Source organism: Carya illinoinensis, chromosome 10 (assembly GCF_018687715.1).
Source record: "Carya illinoinensis cultivar Pawnee chromosome 10, C.illinoinensisPawnee_v1, whole genome shotgun sequence".
NCBI lineage: Eukaryota > Viridiplantae > Streptophyta > Magnoliopsida > Fagales > Juglandaceae > Carya > Carya illinoinensis.
In genome coordinates, this window is record NC_056761.1 from 36,667,823 (window position 1) to 36,677,479 (window position 9,657).

Genomic DNA, 9,657 nt, shown 5'->3' on the forward strand with positions numbered 1-9,657 from the left:
AGTAGCAAGTCCCAAGACTCACCAAGTCATAAATAGCATCAGAATCTGACTTATTAGTCAGATTATTATTTTCCTGCTGCAACATGGCACCAATGGTAGCTGCAGAAAGGACAAGAGGTTGAGATGCAGAATGCCTCATGGATGGATCTAGAGAAATGTTAGAAGAATGAGCCATTGAGAAAAGAATAGAAGGCTTAAAACGAGAATGTTGAAGGAATGCAGATGAGTTATAGAGATGAGAAAAAAACTTGATGCGGATTGGATGAACTTCAGGATTGATTTTATAGAGATAGCATAAAGAACAAGACAAGCTATCATCCAAGTCAAAGATCAATGTATTTTTTTCCCGATCGGTGAAAATGACATTTTTTAGAAACTCAGAGCCTTCAATCTCATTTGTCAACAACATCAGGCGATTTTTTCAAATCTCCAACCGCACTTGTCGGGTCACGGACGGATGAAATTTATTCATTTATTTTTTTTAACTATCTACAGTGTCTACTAACGCACCGTTTTCTTTAGGTCCATTTACTTGTTGCGGATCCTTTTTAATGATGCCAAAAGGGGGAGAAGTGTTAGACTAGAACATTAACATTGTTTGAATTGCTAAACTTATTATATATGCTTGGAATTATATTTATACTTTTGCTTGAAAAACTAATGCACATTCTCAGGGGGAGCTTAAGTATTAATACAGGTTTCAAGTTCTATCAAGTATTTGTCATCATCAAAAAGTGGGAGATTGTTGAACACAAGGTTTCAAGTTTCATGTGATTATAAATCTACACATGGATTTTGATGATAACAAATGAATTCAAAAAATAAAGGAGTTTCAAGCTCAAGTTATCCACACAATGGAGTCAAGCACATCAAAGAACCAAGCATGAGCAAGAAGGAAACAAGTTCACATTAAAGTCATAGAGTAATGTTGTAAATCTCTTAAAATTCGAAATTAGGATTAATGCTCAAAATTAATATTTTATCATAAAGCATTAAAATATATTTTCCACATGTGCATGAATTTTTTTGAAAATTAAATTTGAAAATTTTGAAAGATGATTGATTGTCATCTTTTACATGTGTATATCTTGATTAAAGGGTTGAACTTTGAAAATATTAAAGATGATTGATTGTCATCTTTCACATGTGCATGTTTTATTTGAATATTTTCAAAAGTGATTGATGCTTTTTTAGACTTATACAAAAGGTAGATGATTTTGTTTGAAAATTTTGAAAAGTAAAGTGTGCTCCTTTTGTCATAAACAAAAAGTAAAAAATTAGGTTTGAATTTTTTGAAAAGAAAAGTGTGCTCCTTTTGTCATATGCCAAAAGTAAAATATTAGGTTTGATTTTTTTGAAAAAGTAAATGATGTTGTCTTTGACAATTGAAAAAGAACCTTTTATTTGAATTTTTTGAAAAAGTGAATGATGTTGTTTTTGACATGTGAATCTTTTTTAATTTGAATATGAAGTCTCATATGCCTATAAATAGATCATTTGAGAGCTTCACATTCACAACACCAAGAGCATACAACATTCATTCAAAACTTTCATTCTCTTTTCTCTAAGCATTGAGCCTTAATCCTTGTTCATTCTGAGAGATATAGTTTGCGCTGTATTGTTCTTATTTCACTCATTGAGGAGTGTTTTCTGATAACCTACCCACTATCAGCTCTTGTATAAAAAAAAGGGTGTGTATAACCCTTGTGTGTGTAGAAAGTATTCTACACGGGGAATAGTTGAATCACCACGTGTAAGGTGATTGCAAGTGTAGAGGGTGTTCTACACGGATCCTTTGTAGCGGTGTTGTTCAAGGGTGTAATAGGTTTCTATCTCCACCTGAATGAGGTTGAATAGTGAATTTGGGAATCCTCAAGGGGTAGCTTGAGGCGAGGACGAAGGCAATGGGGCCAAACCTCGTTAACATACTGAGTTTGCTTCTCTCTTACCCTTACTCTTTATATTTATTGTTATTTCATATTTTGTTTATATTTTATATTATATATTTGATTTATAATTGTTATTTTTTTAATACAACTCAATTCACCCCCTCTCTTGTGTTAGTCATCTGGGTAACATTATTATTATTATCAAGGATCTATCCTAGGGAGCCACCCTTCTCAAAGGCAAGAATAGCCATGGTCTATATCCCCTCACCAAGCTTTCCTCCAATCTTTGGTGTCCTTCAGCGTGTCTTGGTGAACGCGTGCCCCCTCAGTCATTGGCATTCCTAGTTGGGTCATCGTGCTCTTCGGATTTCTAGACAAGTCGTCTCCAAATTTAATCTCGCCACTATTTCTAATAAGTCTGTGTCTGTTTGTAATGCTTGCCTATTAGGCAAGAGTCATTGTCTTTCTTTTATATCCTTTCCATCAATCTCTGCAGGACCATTGGACCTAATTTTCACTGATGTAAGGGGTCCTACATCTCAATTGTTTGTCAATGGAAACAAATATTATATTTGCTTTATTGATGATTTCTCAAAATTTATCTAGCTCTTTCCTATGTCTTCAAAATCTGATACCTTTAACATCTTTGTATAATTTAGTACTCAAGTTGAACGTCATTTCAATTGTAAAATTAAATGCGTTCAATCTGATTGGGATGGTGAATTTCGCAAAATTCATAACTTATTTCAACAACTTGGTATCTCCCATTGTCTTACTTTCCCCCATACCCATCACCAAAATGGCTCAGTTGAACGTAAACACTGTCATATAGTTGAAACAGGTCTCACCCTCCTTGCTCATGCCTCAATTCTCCACACATATTGGGACGACACCTTCCTCACATCCTCTTACTTGATAAATTGGCTTCCCCCTCCTATCACCAACCACAAAAGTCCTCTTGAATTACTCTTCCATCAACAACCTGACTACAAGTTCTTAAAAATATTAGGTTGTGCATGATGGCCTCAACTCCGCCCATATAATTCTCACAAATGTGATTTTCGATCTACTCCCTGTGTATTTCTTGGCTATAGTCTTCATCATAAAGGGTACTAGTGTCTTAATCTCTCCTCTTGGCACAGATATATAGCTCGACATGTTGTCTTCGATGAAAATCAATTTCCTTTCCTATCCCGTATAACAACCACTCTACATACCTTTGCTCCTACCCGAGTCATCCTGCCATATACTCTTACTCTGATTCCCACTTCATGTAATGATCATCAATCAGGTCCCACTAACCCTCCTCATCTCCCACCTATTTCACCTACAAGACTTCCATCTTTGTCCCTTCAATCTGCCACATCTCTCGTCCAACACTCCACCAGCATAATCCCATCACATGTGAACCAACAAATGACCTCTCCCAACCCGCCCCCTGGTAGGAGCTCTCATTGCCCCACTATGTCTTGTCTTAAGGAACCTCATATTCATGCAGCTCAGTTTCCAAAATTGTATCAAGCCATGAACGAAGAGTTTACTGCTTTACCAAACAATAGCACTTGATCACTTGTTCCCCCCAAGCCCAACATGAACCTCGTCAACTGTAAATGGCTATTCTGCATTAAAAGGAATGCTGATGGTTCTATTCAATGCTACAAGGCTCGCTTGGTTGCAAAAGGATTTCACCAATAGGGTATTGATTTTGATGAGACTTTCAATCTTGTAGCGAAGCCTATTACCATACGTAATGTTCTCTCTCTTGCAGTTCCCTCAGGATGGGTCATTAGTCAACTTGACGTTAAAAATGCATTCTTGCATGAAAATTTGGATGAAGATGTTTAGATGGTTCAACCGCCGGGTTTTATGCATCCCTCATTTCCAACACATTTGTCACCTTCAAAAAGCTCTCTACGGCGTCAAACAAGCACCACGTGAGTGGTACTCAGGTTAAGTTCTCGGCACACTGATATTGGTTTTTAGGGATGTAGGTCTGACACCTCTTTAGTTATTTATCAACATGATTTGGACCTTATTATTATTCTTCTCTACGTCAACAATATTATTGCCACTAGACCTGTTTCTCAATGCATCTTTTAGGTCTTAGAAAAATTACAAGGTGACTTTGTGATTTGAGTAGAGGATGTGATAGAGGTAACTAGAGATGGGATTACAAAGGTGATTGTGGCAATAAGGTTTTAAGGGATTCAATACAAATGGTGGGTAAGTACATAGTTGCAGTTATCAATCTCATTAAACTCATATCACATTCACCCCTAATTGTTCTCCTCTTCTTATTTTTGCTTTCAATTTTGATTGATTCGATATTAGGATACCTAATGTTGGACTAATGTTTTTTTTTTTTTTTGTAATGTCGATCTAAAAACTCAGTTGAAATAAAGTGATGGACAAAGAGGAAGATAAAAGGCCACCTAGGCCTTCTACACCAATTCCACCGACTCAGGTATGATACATTGGTCATTCAAAAAAGGAAAGTGACTTGATTCTAACTAGTTAATGTATTTTTATTTATATATTGTAGGTCTCTCTCTATCCAAGAAATGCTTACTACTCGCCATTTATGATGCATCCAAAAGCATATCCGAATTCATATACATACACATGGGGTAGCCAGGTACATTTCATTATAAACTTTCAATTTTTTTCCTTAAGTTTATTGTTACCCATTTTAACACCATGCCTGATTGTAGCCCCCACCAATGCATGCGTTGTTATCATTTTGTTTTAACACCATACGTTGTTACACTGTCACACAACCAACGCCATCAAGCAATGGGTAGGTGCTCTAGGAAGACTGTGATGTATTTTGAGATAGTTTGGGAGAGTGTGAGTCGAGTAATGTAGTTTGGGTATTGTGGTGTACTTTTATGGATTTTGGAAGACTGTGATGTATTTTTATGTAGTTTGGATGTTGTGATGTATTTTTATGGATTTGGAAGACTGTGATGTATTTTGATGTAGTTTGGGTATTGTGATATATTTTTATGGATGTTGATACAAAACACAACTTGCAGAATATCGATCAAAGATTGCTTGCATGATTTCCAACATAGGGCTTAACATTAATACAAATAGTACTGTTAATATACTATAATCCGAACCATCTATCTACAATTAACTTCTTCAAAATACATTTATACTCCAAGCTAGCCAAAAATTATTACAATTGATAACACCCAATAAATACACAATAATATCTATGCACATCTATTCTGTACGACCTGCTTTTCAATTTTCTCCTCTTACTTGTAAAGGACATTCTCTCTCTCAACTAGTTTATCATTCGTTTTCTAAACTTCATACTCTTGCAATAATAAATCGTCCTCCCTTTTTCGAATTGCATTCTCTCTTATGTGAGTTTTCTCCTCTATCAATTAAAGTATATTTGTCTATATAAAGAATTGGCACCTTACTTCTCCCTACATACAAATTTTCAATTTGAAAAACGTTAAATATGACAAGTTAAAAAGCAATACAAAATTAAGATAAAAAAAATATGTTTTAACGCATTATACTTCGAGCAGCATAAAATTTCATTCCATAATTTTTATTAGTTTGGGAGGTCTTTAATGGGGCTTTTAGGCCACACCAACAGGTTGGTGCTTCTATTTGCAACTCATCAACAACGCATGATAATTGACTCGATACCATAGGTGATCTAAATGAAACAATGAGCATATTCAAATGCATTGTCATTGAAAACAAATTACATACAAAAAAATAGCATTGATTGTAAAGGTAATATTACTATATTAGCAACAACAAACTCAATAATGCATGATATATGGGCATTGTACATTTTGAAGGTATATCTGAAGTACATATGGAAGAGATTTGAAAACATAGCACTGGTTGTAAAGGTAATGCTAAGGTCTAAAGCTTGATTCAAGTGCTAAACTGGATAGGTGCATAGCTAAAGCAATTGAACTTACCCTGTTAGAAAAACAACAGCCATCCTATCTATCAAGAATAAATCTAGCAACTTCACATGATGCTTATCTATCAAGCATAAATATAGCAACTTCACTTTTTGCCAAACCCAACACTTCAACCACTTAATGATGGCAAAATCAACACTTTAGTAACCACTAAATCATGGTAATCAAACAAGATCTTTAAGAAATTTCATCATGATATTTTAAGCTATACCGAGTTCTTTTTGTCAGAAAGCTTAAATATCCATGATATCCATAAACGTTGCAGGGACAATTTTGTGTTTGAATGAGAGAGAGATTAGCTTACCGCCATGGAGTGGAAGACACACCAATGGGCACAACAACACAGCACTCGAAGATGAGAGAAATGGCATGGGGTTTTCTATTTAGAGTTTTAATGATGCTCAAAGAAAAGACAAAGGTAAAGAATCAACATGGGGGAAATACTTGAGTTTTCTACGCTTCAAATGACTCGAAATGCAACCAAACGGGGATTTCTCCAATTAGGGCTACTTCATGAAGTGAAGAAAGGGGAGGGTTATTCTCAGATCTTGAGTTCTTCAACAGGGTACACAGAGGGATTTTGGAGAGGGGGGAGAGGGGAGGGATTCGCAGATGGAGGGGGAGAAGGAATGAGGGGGAGGGCAAAGAGGAAGTTGGGGAAATCATAGATGGAAGAAGGGAGGTGGATTGGGGGGGCTCGAACGTTTACCTAAACCTGGTTTGCCACATCAACTAGTGTGTGGAGTTGGAGGGTAGACCTACTTTGGAGTAGATTTTCTCCTATAAGTAATATACACGGCTCTGCAATATATATTGAGATTTTTGTCAATACTCTATATTTAGATTTTTACAATCTGAAACAACTTTGTTGTCAATATTTTTTCGTATGGTTTGGCATAGCAATTTGGGGGGAATTAAGTGGCTACCAAGAGGAGCCACCTGCTGCAAATAAAGAACCAAGTCGCTAGGATAGAATTCAATGACTGCCTCATAATGAGTTGGAGATGAAATAATAAAATGCGATAATTGATCCAGATAAGCAGCATCAATATATATAGATAAATAAACTTCAAGTCTTCACCTAAGAATATTATATGAACGCACATGCTCTCCTCGAGTGCAATGTTACAGAAAAACAAAAAACCAGGAAAACACTTAAGATTGACATCAATATGAGGCCTAAAGCTACCCGGAATAACCCCACTTTTTTGACAGAGACTGGCAACCGAGAGTTGCGGCTTGTTGCAGATATATCACTCACAACATCACACTTCATTAGCTTCTTCTTCCTCGTATTCGTCCTCGTACTCATCCTCATCGGCCGTGGCATCTTGGTACTGCTGATACTCAGAGACCAGGTCGTTCATGTTGCTTTCGGCTTCAGTGAACTCCATCTCGTCCATGCCTTCCCCTGTGTACCAGTGCAAGAAGGCCTTTCTCCTGAACATGGCCGTGAACTGCTCACTCACACGGCGGAACATTTCCTGGATAGAAGTAGAGTTCCCAATGAAAGTCGATGCCATTTTCAACCCTGTTGGTGGGATATCACAGACAGTGGACTTGACATTGTTCGGAATCCATTCCACGAAGTAAGAGGAATTCTTGTTCTGAACATTAATCATCTGCTCATCGACTTCCTTGGTGCTCATTTTCCCCCGGAACATAGCCGAGGCCGTGAGATAGCGACCGTGTCGTGGGTCTGCTGCGCACATCATGTTCTTCGCATCCCACATTTGCTGAGTGAGCTCTGGTACAGTCAGGGCTCTGTACTGCTGGGAACCGCGGGAGGTCAAGGGAGCGAAACCCACCATGAAAAAGTGGAGCCTAGGGAAGGGGATTAGATTAACGGCGAGCTTTCTAAGGTCGGAGTTGAGCTGGCCAGGGAATCTCAAACAGCATGTAACCCCAGACATGGTTGCAGAGATCAGATGGTTCAGATCTCCGACTGAAATCAACAATAAGGGGATAATCAGTAACACAAAAAGACAGATCGTGCACAAAAAACCCGAATACGGGGAAAGGAAATTAACTTACAACTTGGGGTTGTGAGCTTGAGGGTCCGGAAGCAGATGTCGTAAAGAGCCTCGTTATCAAGAACCATGCACTCATCTGCATTTTCAACGAGCTGGTGGACGGACAAGGTTGCGTTGTAAGGCTCAACGACGGTGTCGGAGACCTTTGGGGAGGGGAAAACAGAGAAAGTGAGCATCATTCGGTCTGGGTATTCCTCTCTGATCTTGGAAATCAAAAGGGTACCCATACCAGATCCAGTTCCTCCTCCTAGAGAATGGCACACCTGAAATCCTGCAGCACCAAAACACCACCTAATATAAGCATTAAAACCGAAAACGATGGAATAGAAAGATTCAGAAGAGTTGGAAAGAACAAACCTTGCAAGCAATCGCAGTTCTCAGCCTCTTTACGGACCACATCGAGCACGGAATCGATAAGCTCCGCGCCCTCGGTGTAATGCCCTTTAGCCCAGTTGTTCCCGGCGCCAGATTGACCGAAAACGAAATTGTCCGGACGGAAGATCTGACCGTAGGGACCGGTCCTAACGCTGTCCATGGTACCAGGCTCAAGATCCATGAGAACAGCGCGAGGCACATACCTCCCACAACTCGCCTCATTGTAGTACACGTTAATCCTTTCCAGCTGAAGATCAGACTCACCCTGGTACCTCCCAGTTGGATCTATGCCGTGCTCGGCGCACACAACTTCCCAGAACTTGGCACCGATCTGGTTCCCACACTGGCCACCTTGGATGTGAAGGATCTCACGCATTTTCGCTTAGTGATAATCCAAAAAGGAGAAAAAGCAGAGAGAGTTTTGTGAGTGAAGAAAATACGAGAGAGAAAAAATGTTAAAAATGAATGGAAATGTGGGGACGGGAGTGGGTGTCTCTTTCTTTATAGAAAGTTGCAGTCTTTAACGTTACACACAAATATATAATGAATGTTTTTTTTTTTTTTTTTTTTATCTTGGGGTTTGAAAGAGAAGCGGGAGGGAAGGAGGGGTTTTGGTTTGAATTTAGTGAATCTGAGTTGGGATACCAAAAGTAACGGTCGTATTGAGCTGTCTTCAGAGTTACCTTTTCATTTTTTGAAACTTTTCGAAATATAGGAAAGAACATCTAGATGAGATGGGCACCAACGAAGCTTCCTTCAATGGGGTTTTCTGGGTCTTAAATTTGGGCAATCTGGAATAATCAAACAGATTAGAAATTTTGAAAATTTTAAGATATTTTGGTCAAATAGAAAAGATTAGTCTGTCTGTCTGATTACTTTGGGATGGTTATCAAATCAGCAAAAACGAATGGACCAGAGCTTGCCACGTCTATGATCTCTGTCTACCTCTAATCCTCATTTGAAAGAAATTAAAAAAAAAAAATATAATTGCAAGTACGATTGTGTATTAATTTATGCATTAATATAATATGATTAGTTAAAAAATAGTGTTAATTTAAATTTTAAGTATGAATGAATCAGCATTGGTACATAGATTAATACGCGACTGTGTTTGTATATTGCAAAACTCATTAAACAAACTTACCGTTCAGGTCTTTGCCAAAACAGCAAAAATTAACGGATCCAAACTTGCCACATCTATTATCCCTCTTTATATTTATTCCTCTTTCAAAATAAAGAAAAAAAATAGAAAAATTCTATTTATAATCCTTACAACGCACGTTAAACTGAATTTTTTTTATTTATTTTTCTTACAAAATATATAGTATTTAAGTGATGAGAAAAAGAAAAACCATTTTTCTAATACAGGAAAACCTAGATGAGATGGGCGCCAACGAAGCT

General features: G+C 37.7%; 1 protein-coding gene across 1 annotated transcript; it reads right to left on the reverse strand.

Moving 5' to 3' along the window:
* Positions 1–6,874: 6,874 nt before the first annotated feature.
* Positions 6,875–8,777, reverse strand: LOC122279184 (tubulin beta-6 chain-like). Its single transcript, XM_043089586.1, has 3 exons — positions 8,239–8,777; positions 7,883–8,152; positions 6,875–7,793 (listed from the first exon to the last, which is right to left on the reverse strand). The coding sequence occupies exons 1-3, from the start codon at positions 8,630–8,632 to the stop codon at positions 7,114–7,116; spliced, it is 1,344 nt and encodes a 447-aa protein (XP_042945520.1). The 5' UTR covers positions 8,633–8,777; the 3' UTR covers positions 6,875–7,113.
* Between the last annotated feature and the right edge of the window lie 880 nt (positions 8,778–9,657).

Excerpts from the sequence above, each read along its gene's own strand:
- LOC122279184 (XM_043089586.1), bottom strand. The coding sequence starts at position 8,632 with ATGCGTGAGATCCTTCACATCCAAGGTGGCCAGTGTGGGAACCAGATC. Across the intron at positions 8,153-8,238 it reads GAACTGCGATTGCTTGCAAG|GATTTCAGGTGTGCCATTCT; the intron begins GTTTGTTCTTTC and ends TTGGTGCTGCAG. Across the intron at positions 7,794-7,882 it reads CAAGCTCACAACCCCAAGTT|TCGGAGATCTGAACCATCTG; the intron begins GTAAGTTAATTT and ends TGTTGATTTCAG.